Source organism: Phascolarctos cinereus, unplaced genomic scaffold (genome assembly GCF_003287225.1).
Source record: "Phascolarctos cinereus isolate Bilbo 61053 unplaced genomic scaffold, phaCin_HiC Scaffold_7;HRSCAF=346, whole genome shotgun sequence".
Classification (NCBI taxonomy): domain Eukaryota; kingdom Metazoa; phylum Chordata; class Mammalia; order Diprotodontia; family Phascolarctidae; genus Phascolarctos; species Phascolarctos cinereus.
In genome coordinates this window covers 5182255-5207942 of record NW_027556180.1, presented here as the reverse complement: position 1 = coordinate 5207942, position 25688 = coordinate 5182255, and the positions used below count along the sequence as shown (strand labels likewise).

Here is a 25688-nt window from a genome sequence, read left to right as displayed (position 1 = left end):
TCAGAGGTGACATTTGGAGTAGCTCCCCTGACTCTGGGGACATTTATTGTTCCATTAGGTTATGTCTCAGTCCAGTGGGATTGAAACTAAGGTCTCTGTACACTTTACTATGCTGTCTCCTGGTACTAGGGACTGCAGTGAATGGAGTCAGGAAGATTTTTGTTTAAATCTAGCCTGAGACACAAACTAGCTCTGTGACTCTGGGCATTTCATTTAACATCTGTCTGCCACAGTTTCACCATCTGTAAAATAGGGATGATAATAATAACACCTATTTCCCAAGGTTATTGTGAGTATCAAAGGATATGATATTTGTAAGGTGCTAAGTAAAGAGCCTGGTACATAGTAGATGCTTAATAAATGCTTCTTTCTTTCCCTCTCCTCTCCTTTCTTGTATTACACTTTCTTTTTTTCTTTTAGTATAATTCTTTCAATGCTCATTCCCAAGACACCCCCCACCAAAAAGAGAGAGAGAGACCTTTAAAAATATGCTATTATTTAGAAAATTGCTGACTTGGAATGTTGGAAGACACTCAGAGATAAGCTGCTTCAATCTATTCATTTTACATGAAGAATCTGAAATCCAGTGAAGGGAAGAGACCAGCCTGTGACTACAGGGGCTGGAGAGCTCAGGCGGTATTGGAGTCCAGACTTTGAGGCCACTGCCCTTTTTACTACAAAACAAAGTAAAGCTAAGTTTACATCCACATTTAGGGAAGACCAGGGCTGCCTGAAGTTTCTTCCCCTGAGGTAAAGAGATTCCAAAACCTTCTGGGTCTAGACATCCCATGGCCATATCTTAGTCTTCCCACTGCCCATGTCCCATGTTTGATATCCTCACAAATCCTAAACAAAGGCCTCTTGTTCTCTGTATTCCTAACAGTATCTTGTCTGTAAAGGCCTGACGAACATGAAAGAGCTATTAAACCCTTCACCCCTTACCCTGACTGGGTAACAGATGATTCGTGCAAAGGCCATTATCATTTCTACACCACAAAGTCTGCTACCGCTCATATCAGTGTCCATGCTAATGATAATATATACTATATATGATAATATATACTACAATATATAAAATGCTACTACCACCACCACCACCACCACCACCACTGCTGCTACTACTGTTACTACTACTACTACCAACAACAACAACAAAAACAACACAACACATATAGTAATAGTAATGTTTATTTGGCACTTGCTATGCCTGGCTTAAGACTCTTCAACCTTCTGTCTCAGGTACTACAAGTGTCATCAATTTCATTTAACAGCAGGAGAAACTGGGCTTCAAGAAGTTTAAATGACATGTCCAAGGAGCACAACTGTTCAGTGTCTAAGATGGGGTTTGGTCCCAGGTCTTTGGGCCTACAAACTAGTACTTGACCCACCAACATCTCACATAGACTCATTTATGAATCAGATGATTATTCAGTTCTCTGTATGCCCCTTGTCTTTGGCTATAGAAAAGTTATTTGCCTAAGATGATAGAATAGCAAAGGTTTGGTCACAAGTATCCTCACAATACTGTCTCCACAGAATGTGTTAGAAAACTGTATTCAATGTTTCCTGAAGATGCTTCCTTGAGGGTAGAACTAGGCTCAGAGGAGTAGCCACACAGCTGGCTGAGTCCAAAGGAGCCCTCACCTGGAGAAACTTGAATTTTGCAAATGTTCATATGCCTCACTGAGGCACAGACTGCCTCCCTTCTACTCTCTACAAGTCAGGTAGGAGTCCCTATCTTTTTTTTTATTAATCACATACTCCAACAGTAAAATTATATACGCATATAAGTATACTCACACACACACATATACACACATGTAAATGCATACACCTACACATACACATACACGTGTGCTTAAATGTTCACCTATATGTTTATTTGTATGTATAATGTATATAACTAGTATACCAGTATATTTAACATATTACAAAATATACAAAAATAAATTTTATAAGGGTGAGATAAAATGAACGGTATTTTAAATGATCTTACTTTCTTTTTAATGATGTATAACCTTTTTTATTCTCTCACTAAGATTTTTATTCATAATGACAATTTAGTTAGACCAATGTGATTTAATATTCTCCATTTTTTTAAACTCATGGATAATAATTGGTGACAGAATAATACAAAGATCAAATTTAAGTTCAGTTTATTTTGCAATATTTCAATATCTGTCACAACCGATCAAAATCAAGAAATGCATCAATGGCTAAACTACATTCGACCCAATAATCAGGCAGTTTTTTCCCTTGTATTCCAGCTAGGAAATTCCCATCTCCTCTAATGTCAATCAATTGATCTTGCAAACTGATTAGAAAATGTAGCCTTCATATCTTTATCTAGATATAGAAACAGGACAAATCTAGATATAGCAATGCACAAATAGGTCAGAAAAGTAATTATAATCTTGATTTGAAAAATGTTTAAACATTTCAGATTTGTGAGCATGCAGATATGAGATGTTTAAATAGGTGAGAAATATACATTGTTTATGACCATGAGTCCTTAGATTTTAAATATTTTCCTAGTAGTGATGATGGGTTCATAAACTCACTACCTAATATTTCAAGGCAGAATGTACAATTCAGATTAAGTGTTTTAGTAATGAGAGTGGATGTAAATTTATTTCATAAATAATCATCATAATTTCAAATTTTATGTCAGGTCTTCCCAGATCGTTGTTGGTTTTGGGCTCAAAAGAAACGAGAAACACAGATTTGGAGATGTCTCCACTCCGAGTGTTCACATGGACTATTTGTGCCCAGCTCGTGGTACAGCCTTCCAAGCTTGTATTGTTCTGTGGAGCACACTCTACCTTGACCCCAACCTAGTGATGTCATTTTAGTCCTTTCAGAGAATGAAGGACAACAAGGAACCAACCGATGCAGCTGACTGGAAGCACCTCCTGTAACATTAGAAATATCATCTCTTTCATGTGCTTGTTGATTACTGAGGCTCACATGATTTAAATTACCTTCAACCCACTGCTTCTTTATCAGAATCTGTTTAAGCTACTTGTCAAAGTGATAAAGGTTAATTAAATGAAGGCTCCATCACATAATCCATAAATCCACACCCTACAATTGCTAATAGACAGGCTATTCTCCCTGACTGACTATTGTTCTACTTATAATTCCCATGCTTTCCTGTCCCTCAATCTACCACCGGTGTGTGTGGTCCCCTTACAATGGAAGCTTCTCCAGGGCAAGGACTGGCTTGCTTTTGTATGTGACTCCCCAACACCCAACAGATCTTGTCATATGGTGGGCACTTAAGTACTGATTGATTGTATGGATGGATAGCAGCATTAAAAAATGTTTTCAAGCAGACAGAAAGACAAATTCCTGCCTATTTTCATCAATATTAGCAATAACAATATTATTTTGTTGCCAAAAATATTATGATTTTAGCATGCCTAAACAGTAATGTTATGTCCAGGGAGTCAGCCATGTGCAACACTACTGTACTCAGAACTTATCAGGCTAAAAATCAGTTTGGGGATCACAGGCCCTAGATCCAGACCTGGAAGAGATCTCAAAGGCCATTCAGCCAAACTTCTTCATTTTCCATATGAGAAAATAAAGAATACTCAGTGACCTTAGAAAGTGCCAGATGCGGAATTTGAACTCAGGTCCATCCTATGCTTCCTCCTCAGTTCTGACATGACTTAATTTATGAGGTAGTGAGCTTCTCATCACTGGAGGTGGGTCCCTAGCATTGAATAATTAGGGCGTGGTCAAAAGCAAAGATTCACAGAGCAAATTTCTTCCTTCTGAGGTTGAAGGGTTCCTTTCCAGGTTATAGGAAAAGATTCTTACACCAGGTAGGTGGTTGAGAACGATGATATTGACAGTCCTTCCAAAAGCAAAATCCCATTTGTGAATTATCTGAAAATAGTGATTATAGATATCACTAGAAATAACACCAATCATATACTACCAAGGGTGTCAATGACAAAAAGAAAACAACCCTTCCCAGAATATTAGATGCATAATCTTTTGTAGTAGTAACATGAGAAACAATGTCAGTGCCCAGCATTTCAGGAATGGAAGACCAAACTGTGATGCATGGAAGGAATGGACTTTTAGTGCACTATACAATGCAGAAATTTAAAGGAACCCAGGAAAATTAAAAAAAAAAGACTTGTATGACCTGATGCCACCTGAGATAAGAAGCAAGAGAATAAGAAACTGCATTCCTTATATTGTCTTCAGCAATGGCTGTCATGCAAATGACAATGATGTCAAAATAAAGATGATGACAGTGATGACGCCAACGATGATGATGATGATGATGATAAAGCCTACATGTCCTGCAGTGTGGAACAGTAAGGTCAACAGACTAGACCATGTTGGTCATAAAGCCAAAGTTATTAGCTCATTAGATTTATGAAGATAAAAACTGTCCCCAATGGCTTCGGGCTGGACCAATTCTCACTAGCCACATCACATATATATACTGTTTATACAGAGGACAGAATGAAGAAGGGAGTGAATTACTTAGCTAATGTCCATTAGCATCCATGAAGGAAGAATTCACAGGGCATGTTCTACTGTTATGGGGTGCTCCTTACCCAGGGAAGACAGAACATGACAGCAATGAGTTCTATTCAGTGAGGCTGCCAGGCTCACATTTGGACCTTTCCCAGTGCCATGAGGGAGCCACTGCAAAGAAACTTGGAAAAGTGTTTCATCAGAGAAACCACCCAAGAAGGCTGGATTTGGAATGAGAGGTTCTGGTTTGCCATCTCAGCTCTGCCCCATGCCACCTCATTGACCATGGGCAGGACATTTCAACTCTTTGAGTCCAGTCTCCTACTCTATAAAATTAAGTCTATTTATTTAACACTAATTCAGATTCTCATTTGTTCCTAGTCCAACTTCCATTGCATCTTTTTTTTTAAACAAATCTATTTTTAACCATTAGGACAACAGGAGAATAATCAAAATGTTTCTATGATGTTGAAATATCAAAAGAATTTGAAGTGTGGGGGTGGGTAGAAACATAGCTCATTTCCAGGGGTAGGTCTACAATGAGGTCAGCAGATCTTTTTGAAAACTCACCTTAAAGGTAGGTAGTTGTGCCTCAGGCTGTATTAAGATGCATTTCAATTAAATCAGTGGGAAAGTCCAGACATTGGGCTCTTGATTTCTCCTTATGTGCTTTTCAACAACTTCACAGCAAATTTATGCTTTAAACCCCTTTAAACAGACACTAAATCTCAACCTCTCACCAAAACATCTGAGCAAAACACTTTACACAAATTAGAAAAAAAAATGGCTTTGATAATTAAGCAAACCAGCAGTCCGCTGAAGGACAAACCACAAGGAGAGATGCCCAGTCTCTCTCTTTTTAAATCAACCGAGGGATCTTTTTTTTTTCCAGTAGGACCAGTCCCAATCCCTCTAAGGAATAGCTTTTATGCAAGGATTGTTTACTTGGAAGTTATAAGAACAGGAAATACCAACAGCAAAACCTATTTAAATAAAACAAAACAAAAGGGGGGGATAGAACAAAGGGGGAGGAAATGTGCATATGAATAAAACAATAACAACAATAAAAGTTAAATATATTTTTCAAAATGACTTCTATTACCTAGATAAGACAGGGAGAGATAGGGACTGGACCTGTCATTGACCAGTATAGGGAACTCCCAGATGAGGAAACTCCCTCCACCAATGCAGGTTTGAACCTTCTGTGTAACTTCTACTGTCAGAGAGATTGCCAGAGCAAGTGGACCCGCACAATGTCACGTAGCTAGTATGTAGCAATGACGGGACTTAAATCAACATCATACTGGACCCAGAGTCAACCCTTGCTGCTTCGATGGATGGATACCTTGCCCTAGGCTGGCCTAGAAGGGACCCAGCTCTCTACACAGCTTGTTCTTTGCCTCACCAAGACAGTCTCCTTCCCTGGCCACCATCAGCTCAGGACCCTGCTCAGCCCTGAAATGTTCAGAATGGCCAATAATGTGCCAGAGTTGGTGGAACTGATCCTAGATCCAGAGGGAACCAATCACAAAAGAGCACCAGTGACCTCCTCTGATCAACACTGGGCTGCTTCATGTCTCTGCTGAACGAAAATGGTTAATATATGTGAGGATAAGAGGGGCTTTATCTGTGCTCATCTCCCATGTAACTGGAATCCAATCCCTGGAGCCAACAATCTGCCTGAGCAAATCTTTCTGATTTGTATGACATACTTCCCTCCCTAATTAGCCTGAGGATACCAAAGCATAACTTCACTTTCATGAGGATTTAGGGGCAGCATTATTAAAGAAAGGGCACCAATGACCGTACTTTATTTGTAGGAATAGAGAAAAACGGTGGTTGGCCGCTCTCCTCCAATGCTGCTAGACAAAACTCCAGGTTACTCTGCATGGCTCTAGTCCTAGCTGCCATGAGAATAATAAGCATTGGAGTGAGTTCACTTTCCTCTAAATATGAAGCAGGCCTACAGGAATTATTGTTGAGGAGCAAAGCAAATAAAGTCAAAAGACAGATTTGACTTGAAAGAACTCCTGCTCTGCTGACTGGGTAGAGCTGTACACAAAAGGCAGAAGTGAGGGGGACAGTATGCTCAAAGAACTAGATCATGCTGCTCACTGACTCTGGCATAACCCAGTATAGATTGCACCTTCCAGAATATCCCACAACACTGGACAGAATACATCAGTGGACTGAAATATTATAATTAAAATTTCAACTTGCTTTTCTGAGATCAAGTCAACAAAATATTTACCCACAGAAAGCCCCTTCCCACCCACAGGCACTGCCCCTCCCAATGTGAAGTGGATTCAAAACAGCAAGAAACCATTCTATACTCTGAGTAACTGCCACATGAAAATTTAAAATAAAATATGATTAATGGTTTATAGAATTTCAGAGCTTAAAAAAAAGTAATATAACAGAGCAGGAAAAGTGAGGGTTCTGCCATCAGAATACTTGGATCCAAAACTTGACTCTGTCATAAGACTCAAAGTCAGGAAAGTCACTTGGCTTCTCCAAGCTTCAGTTTCTCATCTGGAAAATGAAATGATTAGATTAGATAGCCTCTGAGATCCTCTCAGTTTGAGACATAGGAGCCTATGTCCTGTAAAGGCATTTGGCACAACTTTGTTTTATAGTGGATGAAACTGAGGGTCAGAGAATGAAATGGTCTGTCCATGGTTCCATAATTAGCAAGTAAAAGAGTCAGGCCTCCCTTGAGAAAAAACATCTACAGCTGATGAAAATGGCTCCTGGACTCGGCATGTGTCAGGAGTCTGCTAAGACAGCCAAGAAGGTTCATGAGTTCAGGCTGCATTAAAAGAGAAATTGTATCCAGAACAAAGCAGTGGCTGAGCTCAGAGGCCCCTGCCTTGGTCTAAAGAGGATTGGCTTCAGCTCTGGGCACCACCTCATACAATGGAAGATCCTCTGAAGCAAATCTAGTGCATGGTGCCTAGAGAAGTGAACTAGAAGCCACACCATAGCTGGAAGGAGCTGAAGGTGAGGAACCTGTGGAAGAGAGAACTAGAAAGATGCAGTGCTCCAGAGATGCTATCTGCCCATATTCCAAGTAGTGCCAAGTAGAAAGAGGACTCACCTTCCTCAGCCTGCTCAAGATGGTTTCAGAAGGCATATTTTTAGCACAAGATAAAGAGACCTTCCCACCAATCAGAGCAGTCTATAAATGGAACAGGCGACTGCCTCATCACATAGTTGATTCTCTAGTGCTAGAGGCCTTCCAGCAGCAGTAATTGGAAAAGCTATTGAGGTGATCCTCAGTCAGCTATAGCCTAGGCTTGGTGGCCTCTGAGGTCCTTCCAAGTTGTGATGGTCTAGAACTGTGCCCTCCTGTGGAACCAGGTGACCTGATTCACAGACTAGCACTTTCTGACAATACGAACTTTTTCCATTTTGATTTCTCTGCCTGCCTTGGAAGAAGGTTAGTATGAAGGTGAGATTTCACTTGGGAGCCTGCAGCTGGTGAGTTGCTTACTTACACTCAATGTGTCAGTCAACCCTATTTGTGGGAGGCTCCTTTTAAATGTAAAAGGACAATGTCAATAGCACATACCATATACTAAAGGCTGCACGCAGGGAAAAGTGGAAATTAGATGTTGCCTATGAGAAGGGATCTCAAATTACATTCTTTGCATAAAAATAATTTGTCACACATTTCAAAGCAAGGATGACGCTATTCCCTGAGGAAAAGTCTTCGGTGCTTTGTCCCTCTCCTTGGAAGGTATAGGGTCTCAATACATGGTAGAATCTCCTTTTCTTTATTCTGACATTGAAACAACAAAAGAAGAAGTACAAATATACATCTTTTAAAAAGAAATTAACGCTTATATTCTAGGAGTTTGTATCATTTCTCTTCATGAGAAGTTGATTTGGAATTATGCAAATAAAGTGAATAAAATTCCTGTACCCTTTGACTCAGAGTTCCACTATTAGACATGTACCCCAAGTAGGTCATTGTTAAAAAGAAAGTTGCCACATACACCAAAATGCTTACAGTAGCCAATTTTGTGGTAGGGAAAAAATAAATGAAGTAGATGTCTATTGATTGAAGAAAGACTGAACAAGTTGTGGTATAGATATGTAATAGAATATTACTGTTCTATTAAAAATTACAAATGTGACAAATACCAAGGACCATGTGCTTACTTGAACTGATGCAAAGTTCAAGTTAAGAAAACAATATTTGTGATAATTCTAAGGATATTAATGAAAAATACAACTGGCACAAAATAATTACAAAATGAATGTTACAAAAAACAAGCATAGCCCCAGAAGAGATATGAGAAGACATCTCCTTTTACTCCATTATGGAGTAAAGAGGAACATTGTGGAACATTGAATATGTTTTCAGATAAGATGGATGGATGGATAGATGATAGATAGATAGATAGATAGATAGATAGATAGATAGATAGATAGATAGATAGATAGATGGATGGATGGATGGATGGAAGGATGGATGGATGGATGAATAGATAGATGGATGAATGGGTGGATGGATAGATGATAGGTAGATAGATAGTAGGTTTTACTGATTTTTTTCTTACCTTTTTTCTATTATTTTTTTTTATTTGAGATAGTTCTCTGGAAGGGGAATGGATATAGTGTTAAATTTATGCCATGTAAGAAGTATTTTTTAAGAACATATGCTATTCTCTTTACATAACTATCAGCCACTCTTATTCTAATGCATAGTAAGACTGCTCTTCAGGTTTCACTTCTTAGATGTGTGCTCAGTTACCCATTAAAGGCACAGTGGGGTGAGCAGTGAGAAGAGGAAGGAAGAAAAGAAGAATAAGCCATCCAGCACAGTAGCTCTGGCTTACCCCAGAAAACTGTAGTGACATTAAACAAAGGAGGATTTGTGAGCCAACTAAGCTGTGCAAAGTCTCAGGAGCAGCAAGAGTGGTTAGGAGACAGACAGCTTCATCATGCTGGGAGACATGAGATTTATACCTGCAATCTTGAGGAACAGATTCCATTATGAAAATCACATGATAAAATGAATTCATACACAAGATTAAAACCCAGCAAACATCTGGTCCAGTGCTGGATCTCCCTCAGAGAATATGCTGACTCTGTTCTGGGTCAGCACCTTACTTCCTGATCACTAAGGTTATCGGAAGATTAACCTCTGAATGTACAATGTGCCATTACACACAAACATCCAGTGTCCAGTGGATTTGCAAGCAGATGGAGGAGAATCTTGTGTCAATGCAGCCTCTTCCTGTCAACTCAATAAATACCCCACCCCCACAATGCTTCCTACAAACTGGGGGGGACTAGAATTATTTTGCAAATCTGTTTTCAATCTCTACCCCGTGTGTAGGCCTCATGTCTGGCATACGGTAAGCACTTAATAAATGATTATTGACTGACTACAGTCAGAAGGAATCTCACAGTTCTAAGGGTACAATTTTCCCATTCACAAACAAGGAAACTGAGAAACCGAGAACAGAAGGAATATGTTCAAGGTCAGAAGGGTCTTAAACCACTCAGGCAGTATTAAAACCCCAACCTGTACATTCTCCGTTTTGCCACACTGACTCCAAATAATACCTATGTCAGAACCAGTTTCTCTACACCCCCACACACAAGCAATCAGGGTTAAGTGACTTATCCAGGGTCACATAGCTAGAAAGTATCAAATGTCAAATGTCTGAGGTCAGATTTGAACTCAGGTACTCCTGATTCCACTGTGCTTCCTGGCTGCTCCTTCTGTTTTTGTTTATTTTCATTTTTCCCAGAACCAGTTCTTGCTGGTAGTGCAAGCTGGTAGCCTGCTTCTAGCCCAAGGCATGTTGCATCCCACATAGCAGGCTTTCAACACATCCGAGGTCCTGGAGCAAAGGTATATTCAGAAAAACAAAATAAAGATGTGGAAATGTGGTCATGAGCTCTTGGAAAGAGCTTATAAAGATACATATTCAGACTCATATGAATGACCCCAAAAGTTGGAAAATTGAGGCAGAATTTCCTAAATTTTAATTTTTTTTCCTATTTAGATTGTATTTGCATATACTATTATACCTTAAGTGGAGACAGGAAGGGGAGAGGTATCTAATGCCCACCAGTTATGATATCAGAAGTCCTCACTGCATTGTGTATATGAAAGTCCCTCTCAACCTCTCACAGGCCTACAGAAAAAAAAAAAGGTAGAAGAAAAAGGAGTATGTGATACTCCAATGTCTTGTCTGCATCTCCATATCCTCCTGACCTTGGTACGTTGGCATGCCCAAGGTTAGGTCCTAGGCCTTCTGCTCTTTTCTCTTCACATTCTCTCCCTTCATGATCTCATCTCCTCCCTTGAGTTCAATTATCTCTTTTCTGCAGATGATTCCCCATTCTTATGACAAAGCCTAACCTGTCCTTAGAGTACCAGGTCTGTATTTCTAACTGCTTCTGAGATTTCTTCACTTTCATACCTTACCAATACCTCAAAATCAACAGATCTAATAGGAAAATGACTGCTTTACCCCTCAATCATTTTTTTTCTTCCATGAAGAAAAGGGGCAATACATATAGACCCCTGGCCCTGAAAACAGGAAGACCTGCATTCAAATCTGAATTCAGAAACTTCCTATATGTGTGATCCTGGTCAACTCACCTAATCTTTCTGAGTCTTGGTTTCGTTTTTTGTATAATTTGGATAATAATAGCATCTACCTCACAAGTAATAGTGAAGATCAAATGAGATAATGTTCTTTACAAATCCTAAAGCTCTACACAAATGTTTATTACTACTACTACTACTACTGTTATTACACAGTTTTCTCATTGCTGATTCCCTTAACCTTGAAGTACTTAACTATAACTTCTTCTTCCCCCCACAATTCAAATCAGTGGCCAAATCCATTTGTTTCTCCTTCTACAATTCTTCATGCATCCAAACCTCATTCTCTGCTTCCACTGAAATGTCCTTTGACTCAATAGCTGATTACATGTTTCCATCATTAACCATTATAATTATAATAAAAGCCCAGATTTCTCTTTTAACCATCTAGTTTCCCTTTTAGATTCTACACTAGGGTCTCAGTCTTGATCCTGCTGAAGATACAGCAGTGATCTCATGATGCTTATATACAAAGATTTTCACTCTATCACTTGTCAGGTAAAGCATACACTTTGGTATCTGAAGACATTTTATAATTTTGTTCCAACCACCTCATCAGGTCATTTCCTGTATTATTTCATTCTGTGCATGGGTTACAGATCTTGCCCTCCCTTTTCCCAGACGCATGACTTTATTGGTTCCTAGAATGGTAATATATAGGCATGTGACTTTCAAACTCCTCTCTTCCCTTGAGGCCAATCCCCCTTGCTGGGAGTCTCTTCCCTCTGGTAATTATCTCCACCATGTCCTGCCTGGAGCTTATTTGTACTTTGTTTGCACGTTGTCTCCCTTATTAGGAGATGAGGTCTTTGGGGGCGCTGACTTGTTTTTGTCTTTCTTTGTAGCCACAATACCTAAAATAATATATGGTACATAGTAGTTGCCAAAGTGATGTTTCTTGAAGGCCTAAGGCCCCATTATCGTGACACCTCTTCCATGAAGCCTTACTGAACCTCAAATATAAGTGGATATTATCTCCCCCCACCCTTAGGCCATCTTTTCTCATCAAGAAGTTCTAGGTCTCCATCTGGCAAAATGAGTGATGAGCAGGCTAGAATATTCCACCCCTTCCACCCTGCTGGGGAAGGTAAGGAAACTGGTTTTCTTCTCACAGGGAAGGGAAGTAAGTGGGGCAGGGAATCACCATCTAACCAACAGGGTGAAAGTACCTTTTTGTCTTCCCTGCCAACATGCTCTCTGAACCACAACTATTGGCTTAATACCCCAGATATTCACTGGAGTCCTGCTGCAGCACTAAGGTTTCACAGAGGATCAGTGGCCTAGTAGTTGGCAGGGGCAAGGGGGAACTGTCATTTAATGTAGCTGTAACCCCATCTTAAATATCTTTGTGTATTAGCATAGAGGAAGCTCTATTTCAGATAAACTGAAAAGAATTCTGGTAATTGCTGGACAGATCCAGGTTGCAATAGACTGAGACTGATGTGATACATCAGACCACAGTATTTCTGCCCGGAGAGATTGTGGGGGTTTACTTGAACAAGGAGAATCAAAATGGAATAAGTGGGTAGCACCAAACGCTGTCATCTTAGGCCTGTATTGCACAGGTCCAGTTTACAATTCATCTCTGGGTGAGGACACAGCAATTAACAATCCCCAGAAGAGATGGACAACCATGAATAAGTTTCAGGTGGATTAAGATCATTAGCAGTATAGTCATATGAGGATTTCCAATGAGGATATCCCAGAGACTATCAGAGCTCTCATAGATCTTGTCCAAAATTGGTTCCAACCAGAGTAGATGGCACTATGCTCTTGGATACAGCAGCCATGGTACATCCCTTAAATACCTCTATTAATGTGAGAAAATGTATCCCCATACACTAACCTCCTACAAAAATCACGGATGTCCTAGTGGTGTCCCCCATACCCACCAGAAAATATAATGGATGAAGGATCACAATTTGGGGAAATAATAGATACCTAGACAAATAGAGATACAGAAAATATAATGGATGAAGGATCACAATTTGGGGAAATAATAGATACCTAGACAAATAGAGATACAGAAAGAGAGGTAGAGACAGAGAGACAGAGACAGGAACATGTAAATTCAGAAAGGAAGACAAATAGGGAAGCCAGAGGGAGACTTAGGGGATAAAATCCATGGTTCTGGGATAGGGTACAGAATACACTATGGTGCAGCAGGGCAGAAGCTGTCCTCAGATGCAAACAATGAGGTCAAATTCAAAGTGAGAAACCTAAGGCACCTTAACAAGAAGCTGTCCTCAGATGCAGACAATGAGGTCAAATTCAAAGTGAGAAACCTAAGGCACCTTAACAAGAGGAATGGGTGAAAGAGGAACCCATAGAATGGGGTAATTGGCCCTGTGTTTTATGTGTGGGAAGGTGGGCCATTTTTTCAAGTGTTGCACATGGTCAGGCTATCTCAGAATTAGGGTTAGTATGTCTGTCATACAAGATGGCATATCCTTCCTTGGCCACTGCTTATACAGAATATGATTTTGTTTTCTATTTTGGCTTTGTGAACCATTCTCTTCAAATGTGTTGTATTTTGTCCAGTTATCCTATCATTTGATATGCCTCTACAACATATAGCCATGCTCCTTCTCACATAATCTTCCTTAATTTTCCATGAGCAAATTTATGCTTGGTTATATGTGTCTCCATATTGTACAATGTGCTAGTGACTTAGAAAGTAGCACCTGTGCAAATAGAAAGTTGGACAGGGGTGCATTAAACATCCTAGAAAAGTATCACAGAGAGAACCAGGGACCATCAGAGGACTAGAAAGGCAAGAGGCTAGGGAAGCTATGCTTCCCCTAGACTAATTTTGCCAGATGCCTGAACAGTCCTGTGAGTTCTAACGTCATCAAACAGACTTTGATTTTACCGTGAGATAGACTGATTATGCCAAAGGTTGAAGGGGTGAGAAAAAAAATTGGATTGAGAGACAAAAGCCCAGATAGGGTTTCTCTTCAACCATCCAAATTGATCCCATTTCTCAGAATTTAAAACTCTTCTAATTTGCATGAGGATCTTGGAGAGATTCTATTCTAATACATGCAAATTCTAATACAAGCAAAGGACATTTAAAAAATATAGTAAAATAAAGTTTCTCTCAGTATTTCCATGTACTGTGGAACTCAGATTGCTACATACTTTGGTTAAGAATCACAATGCCATTTGGGATTTACAGAAAGGATTTAAAAAATAAGGGACCACTTGAAGGCTTATGATTTTATGCAGCAAAACAATAAAAATATGTGACTCAAATATCTGGCTTGCATATCACCATGTGCCCCCATGTCTTTTTCTTATTGATGAAATAGTTCTCACATGTAATCATGAGTGACAAGAGATGCTAAGCACACTTCACAGCACAGAAAGGGTTGAACTGGACAGACAAAGCATAGATATAACAGATTCTGATTTCAGCTCACTGAAACGTCAAATAAATTCTTAAAGGGTAGCAGTGCAATGTTACTGGGCATGTCATCTCTCTATTAAACTGTGAGTTTCTTAAGACCATGGACTGTCTTGTGCCGTTCTTTGTAACCCCAGCACTTAGCCCCCTCCATGGAATATAGCAGATACTTTGTAAATGCGTGAGCAGCTACATGGCTCAGCAGATGGAGTGTTGGGCCCAGAGTGAGGAGGGCTTATCACATCCAGCCTCAGACTGGTTGTGTGACCCTGGGCAAGTCACTCAACACTGTTGGCCTCAGTTCCTCATCTATAAACTGACCTGGAGAAGGAAATGGCAAACCCCTCCAATACCTTTGCCAAGAAAATCCCAAATGGAGGGGGTAGCTCGGTGGCACAGTGGATAGAGCACTGGCCTTGAAGTCAGGAGGATCTGAGTTCAAATCTGGCCTCAGACCAAACACTTGACACTTACTGGCTTTGTGACCCTGGGCAAGTCACTTAACCACAATTGCCGAAAAAAAATGGAGTCATGAAGAGTTGGGCAAGACTGAACAGCAACAATAAATGCTTATTTTCTTTGCTTGACTCAATTTGATGTAGTGTGAAGGAAGCTAAAGCTACAGCGCTATGCTCCAAGCCTCCCTCAGGTGCTCATAAAGTCGTGAGACCATGGCTGCTCTGAGGGCTAAGCTCTCAAATGCTTGATTCTCCATCTCTGTTCTGTAAATAATCAGACCGGTGTCACCCACCACCCAGGTTTGTTATGAGCAGCAAGTACGACAATACATGTGAAATGTTTTGTAAACCTTAATGTTCGCTATAAACATAAGCTCTTAATATTTGTAAAGTAGAAGCATTTTACACCCTTATTTTTGGATGAATATAAGTATATAGTGTCAAGAAAAAGGTCTGTGTCTTTAGGATGTAAGTACAAAGGGAACCCACTGAACTGGTCACCAGGAAATCAAGGATCTCGGCTGGAAACCAAAAGCCATGAAGCATATCTGAAGGGTAGAGAGCGCAGAAGACTCTGAGGCCTGAGGTTAGAGGAGAAGTCACAAAGAGAGAGGCCCAGAGCAATTGGTGGTTCCAAAACATGAGAAAGTCTGCTACATTTAAAAGTAAACCAACCACCATCTCTGTAGTGTCAGCTAACCCACCAGTGTGGATTGAAAGAGGCCTCACTCTTGTTCCCTTACAATCAGCTTCTCCTTTCAGGTTCAATTCCTTCTGCAGGTGACAGAACATCAAGGGCAACCTTGATGGTCTCAGAGTCAGCCCACTACAAGCAGAAAAACACATCTGAGGCAATTTACAAAGAGAGGAGATATAGATAGATAGATAGATAGATAGATAGATAGATAGATAGATAATTAGACAGATAGATAGACACACATACGTACATATGTATATATACATATATAGTATGTATATACACATATATGGGTATTGATATATGTTTATGTGTGCGCATATGGATATATGTGTATATATGTATATACTTAGTTTTTCGGAGTTGGTGGTTATCCTGACAAGCATGTGGATTTCCAGAAGACCATATAGGATCTTCGTTCAGATCCTGCCTTATTGCTTATATATGTGACCCTGTGCAAGTAACTTGACCTCCCTGGCCTCAATTTTCATCATCTGAAAAATGAAAGGGTTGTTCCAAATGGCCTCTAATGTCCTGTCCAGCTCTATGGCTATGATACTAGGGGCCTTGCACAACCTCAAGACACAGTTTCCAAAAATAGCAGTGATGCTTCAAGTAGTCTGTATGACAAAAATAGAAATCTCTCAGCTAGGCATCAAGAAGCCTCCACAATCTGGTCCCTAGCTTCCTTATCAGACTCATTATATTTGCGCACAATTCAATCCAATTCAACACATACCAAGTAATTTTCTTCCAAAGGGCACCATTTATTTCCTGTTGCCTAGCTGCTGATTTCATCTCCTGTCTGCTGTCTTCTGTCTCCATGCTATTTCTGCAGGGACATCCATCATATTTGGGGAAGACTCCTTTCTCAACCTCTGCTATTTGGAATCCTTAGATTCCTTGAAGGTTCATTTCAGCTGTCACTTTAGCTGCTCATTGAGGTCAAGGATTGTAATTTTTGTCTATTGGTGACTGAAATGTACTGCTCTGCACATAGTTGGTTTTGGCAAAATGTTTGTTCAGTTGAATTGGTGACTTGAATTGGGTCAAGTGGAGCCTATACAAAGTTATGAGCAGTCTATGAGTGATTAGCTCAGAAGGCTAGTGTAAACAGCACCATCAAGGATGGGCAGATGGGGAAGAAAGATGAACTGAGAGGCCTCCATGCAAACTGGAGAAGAATATAGATGAGAATGACATTGATTGAGAAGTCCTTTTGGGTGTGGTGATCCCACACCAATGAGATGACAGCCTTCCAAGTTTCTCCAGGCCTTAGGTTTCTCATCTATAGCTTCAATTATGATCCCATGATCTCATGATTATGCTTAGTATTTTTTGTGGTCTTACAAAGTAGTTCTTTGAGCCAGGCATGAGAGTGACCAACATTTACCTCTGAGCAGGATGAAGCTTCCACCCACTCCAAGGCCACCTCAGAGCTAAAAGAAGAGCTTTCTTTTCTGTCACATTGCTTGTAGGGAGGTAGGATAATCCTTCATGATAACATTGGTCCTTTTTTGCATTTCAATGATAATAAGGAAACATTACTCTCATAAAAGATTCTGAGAAGCATGCCTCTCTGGCAAGGAAAATTGGCAACCTATCTCTTTTGATGTGTCTCTTGATAGAAATGGAAGAGACAGCACTGAAATACAACTTGTTCCATGCTTCTGGATTACAAATCCACTTACCCTTCATAGCTAAGAATTGCTCCTTACAGATACCTACTGTAGTAAAAATTAATGCCCTGAAGTTGGCATTTAAACCCAGTTAGCTGTTTGATTGGAACCCTATCTGAAGAGAAACCTTAGAAAAGGATTACATACGGCATTATGAACAAAGTCTGATGTTGCCCAGGATCATTACATGGCCATTTAATTTGATACTTGTTATCATGGAGAGCCCCAAACCATGTGTCACAGATCACACAAAACTCAACCCTCAGTCTTTCCGTCTTGGTCATGGTCTAGCCAGCATGCCAAAGGTCTGGGCCACTGCTGACCTCTTATTCAAGGACAGAAAATAATCCAAATGTCATTTTTATAACAAAATTAGGTGGAAGACCAGCTTGTGAATCTCAAACTTTCATCAGACCCTTTCCCCCCTCAACTTCCTTCTCTTCCATTTTCTCCCATCCACCATTATGTGTTGATTTTCTTGGATTGGAATCTGTACTCTCTCCAAAGAAAGGTTTCCTTTTTATGTGCACAGGGTATCCTGGTTCAGAATTTTACTCTTTGAATCCAGTGAGAATGTCCTGATGATCCAAAGCTCAGAGGATGGAAATCACCCTTTACTAAAATAGCTGACTGGCCAGTGTTCCTGTAGAGTTACCACTGTCCTGATATGCCGCCTCACTTGTGTTTCCCTCTTTGCTCTTATTTCTGAGTCATCACGTTGCCTACAACTATATCCTTCTAGAATTCCTTTCTTAGTGCTGCCCACTCTTGCTGACAGCAACTCCTGCTCTGCAGTCTGTGCCATACACATGGCTTTCTTGTGCTTGTCTCTGATTCATGATACACGGATACTGATTTCCAAACTTCAGTTGAAATCTTGCTTATTTCCTTTATCACCCACATCACTCAATATCATTTTTGTCTCCTTCCTGGCATGCATTCTGTCAAACTTAAAATTGCCCTATTGGTAAATATATTCATGTTTAAAGGAACACCATCAACAGGCAAACTTTAGTTATGTTTGTGGTATGAGGATCTGGCTGATGGGTTGGGGAGGGGAAACAAAATAATGACTTCTAGTGGGCCACAAGATGGTCTTTGGTTGGAAATATAAAATATAGTTCACTTCAATAAAGTCCTAACACTGTCTTTGAGCAAATAAACTGCATTGTATGTTCAATAAGAACAAAGAATCCATCTGAGAAATCTGGCTCAAGCTGTTGTACTCAGACTGGGGCTCTTAAAAAAGATGGCCCAGGAGCATAAGCAGCACTGAAAGCATGATCTGGGAGCCCAGCCCTAGGCGGCCATTCATCGGATTGATTGCTTCAAAAATGGCTCAAGTCCAAGCCCCAATACAATCATCACAACTTATTACTTTTACAAAACATTTGATAAAAGCTCTTTGATACTATCTGATGAAAATAATGATGCCAATAACAGCAGTAGTATTGACTTCTGAGAAAATAATGGGATTTTTATTTGGTAGTGATTTAGAAGGAAAATGGAGTTCTAGAAACTCTAAACCCCTTGCTTGAGGAAAAAAAAAATGATATCAATATTTGCCCTTTCCTTTCTTCCTTCCTTCCTTCCTTCCTTCTTTCTTTCATCTTTCATTCTTTTCCTCTTACCCTCTCTCCCTCCTTCTTTCCTTTTTCTCCCCTCCTTTTGTCTTTCCTTTCCTCCCTCCAACCTTCCTTTCTTCTTTCCTTCTTTCCTTTCCTTCCTTCTTCTCTCCTTTCTTTTCCCTTCCTTTCCTCCCTGCCTCCTTCCTTTCCTTTATTTCTTTCCATCTCTGCTTCTTTTCTTCCTTTCTTCCTCTCTTCTGCACCCCTTTATTTCCTCCCTCACTTTTATCCTTTCCCCCCTTCCTCTTCCTTCCCTTTTTCTTTACTTCCAATGCTCCATCACTGAATGTTAATCTTCTTGGATTAAAATCAGTACCCTCTTCAAAGAGAGGTTTTCTTTCAGTGGGCAAAGGTTGCCCTGTCAAGAAGGAATGGAAAAAAAAAGATAAATACCTAAAACTTGGAAAGTACCCAATCAGAGTAGATCATTCATTAGGGGGTTAAGTAAGGGAACAAAGAAGAAACTGATGTCTATGACATAGCTGCAACCTTTGGGGGAGCACAGCAAGGTCATTGATGCAGAAACCTTTTTACCGTCAATGCCTGGATATTTCAATGAAAGATGCTGGGTAATGTTCTTTAGTGCTCACCTTCCATTCCAATTTCTAGTCTTAACAGTTCTATGTCTACTACTCTTCCTGGTCTCAACTCCAAAGAGGAATACTCCCCTTCCAGGATAAGCTCATCATTTCCTTCCAAGATAACTTCATCACTTCTAAACTCGTCAGCATGGTGCTACCTCAAGCTTGGACATCACTCTCCTTCAGCCTCCTCTCCTTTCTGATTGCAGGGCTTTAGGATAGAGTACCAAACTCCTCCCAGTGCCTACCATTACAGAAGATTAAATGCACATGCTCAGCTCACTTCGTTGTTCAGCTGCTGTTTTCCTGGTTTCCATTCCATGGAACAAGTTACTCCCATGCTGTCCTGCACTCCATGAAACAGGAACGAATTACAATCTTACAATTAACAAAAGCCTTTTGTAAAATGCTCTTTCTGCCTTCATCTCCCCCATTAGAATATCCTCCCCTCAGCTGCCAAACTGATTTGTAAATGCCAGTGGCTCCCTATCATCTCCAGGATCAAATATGAACTCCTTTTGGCATTTACAGCTGCCCTTACCAACATGGTCTTTTGCTCTATTTCCAGTCTTCTTATACTTGACTCCCTCTATGAACTCTACTATCCAGCTACACTGGTCTCCTTGCTGATTTCCTCAGACAATCCACCACCCACCTCTCTTCCCTTGAGCTGGCTATCCCCATTTCTGCAATGCTCTTCTTTCTTTTAGCTTCTAGGCTTTTTTTCATGACTCAGTTCAAATCTGACCTCCTAACTCAGGCCTTTCCAGGTCTCTAAGGCCTTGCCTCCCCTTTCAAAGCTCTCCCTCTGAGATTTTCTTCCTTCTACTCTGCAGATACCATGAATGCACTGTTATTTACATGCTGTGTCCTCCATTAGAAGGCTAGCTCCTTGAAGACATAGATTATGTTTCTTATTTACTTTTTTTTTCCATCTTTCTTTGTATCCTTAGCACTTAGAATAATGTTCGGAATATAAGAGCTTAATAAATGCATGTTTACTAGCTAGTGACAAACACAAATGAGTTGTTGCTTGGACTTCACTCCAGTTATCAGCTTGTAATCCTGTGACTATTAATTTTTGCCCACCCACATTTCAAGAAATTCAGTTTTAAGGACCGGACCTTAACTCACTACAATCCTTCCTTCCACCTCTTTACTCTGCATGCAAAACCCCATCTAATCAATGCATTCCCAAATGCTGTGACTTTCAAGACCACTCAAAACCAACTTCTACTTATGCATAGAACCATTTATGACAAGGCATTTGAGTCCAGTCATTCAGTTCAGAAGCCATCTAAGCATCCTGAAATGTAGACCTTCTTTCCTCCTCTCATTTGCCAAAGGTGACAACAATGATGTCACATTTTGAGAATTAAAGGAATAATTTTTTTTTTGGTAACCAGGAGATGTCACATCTCTGAAGTATGAAACCTTTCTTGACACCTATACCTTTCACTTTAAGTAGACCCAAAATATAAAAACCTAGATTCACCAAATGGATGAACAATAAGGTTATCCACCATTTGCATTACAAAGGATTCTTCCTTACCTGAAGGGTTATCAAGCTCTGCCTTGTTCCTCATCCTGGCACTGCTTTTCTTGGACTGCTAGTAAGATCACTGGATTTATGGTCAGAGAATCTGGGTTCCAACCTGATCTCAGCTACTTATGCCTATTATGAACCTGCTCTCTCTTTGTACTTCAATTTCCATGGTCTCAACTGTAAAATGAGGCAATTAGACTATTTTTCACAAGGTCTCCTCTAGCTTCAGATTCTATGAGTCTAGTCTCCATTTTCTACCTCCTTTTTTCTTCCTTTCAAGTTTGGAGGCCAAACACCAGATTGGACTTTTGTGCTCAGATTCACCTCCTACTTGTTCATTAACTCTATCCAGATCTGTCCTAATGGCACTTGATGCCAGACAGCCTACTGGAAACTTTACCACAAAGCCCTTGCCTGATTTTGTCTGATAACCCAGTCTCTGACTTCTCCTTTTTCTTCCCTATTCAAGGTATTTTATATAACCACCTCAGATTAACAGAATTGTCCCTGCATTCCACTGCCACCCTCATAAGTAACTCCTTCCTCCTTCTGGCCTAGCCCTTTGATGTCTTTGCAATATTTTGTTCTCCAAGCCTCATTCATGGATTAGCCAAACCAGGCTCATCAGGCTCATTGCCCATCAGATTGGACAGTGCCCTGAAGTCAGTTGAAACACCTAGTGAGGCTTTCATTAAGGATAGGTGCCTGTTCATTCACAGCTGTCTTCTCTATAGCTTCCTGTTACAACCTGAGCACCTACTTGCCCACTTGCATTTAAGATATGATTTCATTTACAAACTTTTTTCCCTGAACAAATCAGCAGCACAAAGTAACCTACCCAGGTGAGGGATGAACTTTGAAATAGACTAAATGTAGATGTCATTGGAAAAATCCCAATCCTAGGCCTTTGATTTTAGACTAGATCAATGATTTTATTGAGTTTTTTGTCAAGAAATCATTCATTGGTTGTCAGAAGGGCTTATCAGAATCTAGTGGTTGCAGTATACATAGCCCTTGCTTTCTGGATCATGAATTGATTCTTCATGACTTCCCATTGAAGGACCATACCAGAAGATCACTGATAACAAAGGTGTTTTGTTATGTTTTAGTGGGATTTCATTGTTGATTTAGTTTCATTTTTAAATACCTCAAAGGCAAACCTATTGTTCCCCAACTGGAGCCGTGCCAAGCTTTTGTCTTTTGGTTTGTCTTTCTTCCTTTTGTTTGAATTAGTTTCATGTCATTGGAATGTGGGCAACTGTTGGAAATTGGATGCATTTTGAATGAAAGTCTACACTTTCAAATGAATGTTAAGGAGCAGAAATCTGTCTTTCAATCCTACCTTGGACAATGAGTGTATGCACACCTGAATTACAGGGTCTGATTCTGCATGTATGCTGAAGAAAAAAAATGATAAAATTTTTTTGGATAATTTAATTAGATGAGTGAGGTTGGCCAACAAACAAATGTGCAGCTGAAATTCATTTATTCGGAATCACCACAAAGGCCAATAAGACCTATTTAATGATGAATTTGGAGTCTAGTGAATTCTAATGATTTTCTCTAATGAATTTAAAATCTTCACTGAGATTGGCTACATTTATAGTGGAATTGGAAAGGAGTGATATTCACTAAGTGAAAATTAAAAAAAAATAATTTTGAAACAAGGAAAATCCTTTTTCCAGAAGACTTTTTTTAAAAAGCTCACTGCATGTAAGATAACAAATTTCCAAGGCTGAACTTAGTACATTTTATTTTCCCAGCATATTCTAGAAGTGAGTCCCCTCAAGAGAAGGTACCCTTACCATTGTAAGTCAGAGCTATTATGGGTACTTTCTAAGTTTGCCCAATAGAAGCCCAAGGAACAGTTTGTGTCTGGAGAGAAACTAGTTTGATTCTAAGTCAAGATTTTCTAATAGACAATAAAAAGTGAACTTCCTTATTTAACCTGGTACAGAGAAGTTGAAAACATGAGAGAGATCCAAAAGCTTAACTTGCCCCAGTGGCAGTGACAAGAGCAACATGGGGGGAAAATCCAGTGACCCCAGTATCTGAATATGAAAGAAGAAAAACAAAGAAATAGTTTCTTTTTGGGAAGAACCAGACGTGTTTCAATGGAGTACCTGACCTTCCTCAATGAGCAGATATTGATCCTTTTTACAGGCCCCACAGTCATCATATGAGTAGAAAATTATATGTTATATTTTAATATGCTGCTATGTCATTGTTGATCAGTCTATGAACACGTTTACAGGCTTATAACCAAGTATGCAGAGAAAGGAACTTTCGAAACAAGTTGGCACCAATGATGTTTCATGAAGTTAAGCAATGGCTAACATTTCCAACATACCAAGTTTCTATTGTTATTTTCATTTTAACTTCAGTTAGCATCACATCTTCTTCCCCCCAACAAGACAAAAAAAAAAAAACTGAATGGCACTTACGGAGCTGTAGAGATAACCTTCTCCATTCATTGCGACATAGAGGCTAGCTTTCACTCCCTGGATTGCCACAACCCGGAGGCCCACAGGGATCAGGTTGAAAAGGGCTGAAAAAGATAAACAGAAGGAAAGATAATAGAAATAAAATGACATATTCAGCATCCCTCATTCAACAAATAATCAATAAGACTTAATTAACCAATGACTATACAGTAATCCTAGGGTGGAGCAGAGGGAGGGTAGAAAGAAAAAGAAAATGAGAATTAATAGTTCCTGTCCTCCTTACAGTGCATGCAGGAAACACGATGTGCAAATACATAGGAATATGTAATGCTATTTGAAGGGAAAAGGGCTGGAGTGGCTAATCAGGAAAAATCTCATGTACAGGGTGAGGTGCAATGAAATAATATGTGTAAAGTTCTTATCGTAGTTCCTGATATTTAGTAGGCATTAAATAAATGCTACCTATCATCATTGTCATTATCATCACCATTACCAGCATGGATATCGTAATGATTGCTCTAAGATAGGTCTTGAGGTGAGACTTGAAGAAGCAAATGTCATCTGAGAAATGGAGGTGAGGATGAATGGCACACCAGGCATGTGATCCAGCTAACACAAAGTCACAGAAAGGAGAAATGGATTGTGATTTGTGAGGAACAGCCAGAATTTCCATTTGTCTGGAGCAGCATTCATGTATGAGGGTCTGAAGCTATGGGTCATGCAGATACAAAAGAATGCTGGGTCACATTGTGAAAAGCAAAATATAAAGGTGAGGCTGAGGCATGTATAGCCAATCATAGAGGAAGTACAGAGTGACTATGGCTTAGGACAACCTGGAGAGCTAAAGATGGAAGAAATATGAGGGAGAGAAATGTCTTTTCATACCCAGGAAAATTAACTGCAATGCTGTTCAAAAAAAGAGGAAAGTACATTGGAAATTAAAACCATCCTTAGAAAGGGTGAAGGAAATGTGAATGATGGACAATTATAGTTGGACAGAAAACTGAATGCCAAAGTCCAGAGGCCTGCTTTCTTTCTTGTCACAAAGAACATTTTTTCCCAGGAGGACCTAAATAGATCTTAATAGTATCGACCCAAAATGGAAATCTGAATAAAGAGGGAAATTACTTAGAAAGTGTCTGAGAGATTCTTCTGAGTAAGAATATTAAAACTAATACATATAATGTAACACTTTCTGATTTACAAAGTGCTTCCTCCCAACTACTCTGGGAGGCAGCTGCTTATATCATTATTGTTCCATTGCAGAGATGAGCAAAGTGAGCAGAGATTTATATAGTTGTATATAGTCACAAGTCAAGTGACCCAGACAGGATTTGAACCCAGATATTTGGTCCACATATCTTGTATGAATTTCCGTACATTATAAAGAAATCAAGACAACTACACAAAGAGGATGAGGAGAAAGAAGGAAAGAGGATGGAGAGGAGGAAAAAAGAAAAGGGGAGAGAAGAAGGAAAAGGAGGAGAGGAAGAAGAAGGAGAAGGAAAAGGAAGAGGGAGATGAGAAAGAAGAAGTGAAGGAGACATAGAAGGAAGAAAAGAAGAAAGAGGAGGAAAATGAGAAAAAAGGGAGGGAAGGAGTGAGGGAATGAGGAAGGAAGGAAGGAAGGAAGGAAGGAAGGAAGGAAGGAAGGAAGGAAGGAAGGAAGGAAGGAAGGAAGGAAAAAAGAAATAGAAAGAAAGAAAGAAAGAAAGAAAGAAAGAAAGAAAGAAAGAAAGAAAGAAAGAAAGAAGGAAGGAAGAAAGAAAGAAAGAAAGAAAGAAAGAAAGAAAGAAAGAAAGAAAGAAAGAAAGAAAGAAAGAAAGAAAGAAAGAAAGAAAGAAAGAAAGAAAGAAAGAAGGAAGAAGGAAGGAAGGAAGGAAGGAAGGAAGGAAGGAAGGAAGGAAGAAAGAAAGAAAGAAAGAAAGAAAGAAAGAAAGAAAGAAAGAAAAAAGAAAGAAAGAAAGAAAGAAAGAAAGAAAGAAAGAAAAAGAAACTACCCTGTAAAAGTCAAAGTTACTCTATCTCACACCAATTGGACAGGAGGGAGTTCAGCTTGTTTTTCTTGTTGTCATTCTCTACATTAACTGTGGGTCATTTGAAGGATAACTGGGAGAG

General features: G+C 39.7%; 1 protein-coding gene across 3 annotated transcripts in view; it reads right to left on the bottom strand.

Annotated features, from left to right (window-relative positions):
- FGF12 (fibroblast growth factor 12) overlaps positions 1 to 25688 on the bottom strand; it is a 579275-nt gene that overhangs the window by 147012 nt on the left and 406575 nt on the right. For all 3 annotated transcript variants that reach the window (XM_020964792.2, XM_020964791.2, XM_020964790.2), the window contains one exon: positions 23571 to 23674. In XM_020964792.2, the coding sequence (XP_020820451.1) occupies positions 23571 to 23674 (104 nt within the window). The remainder of the gene's footprint in view (positions 1 to 23570; positions 23675 to 25688) is intronic.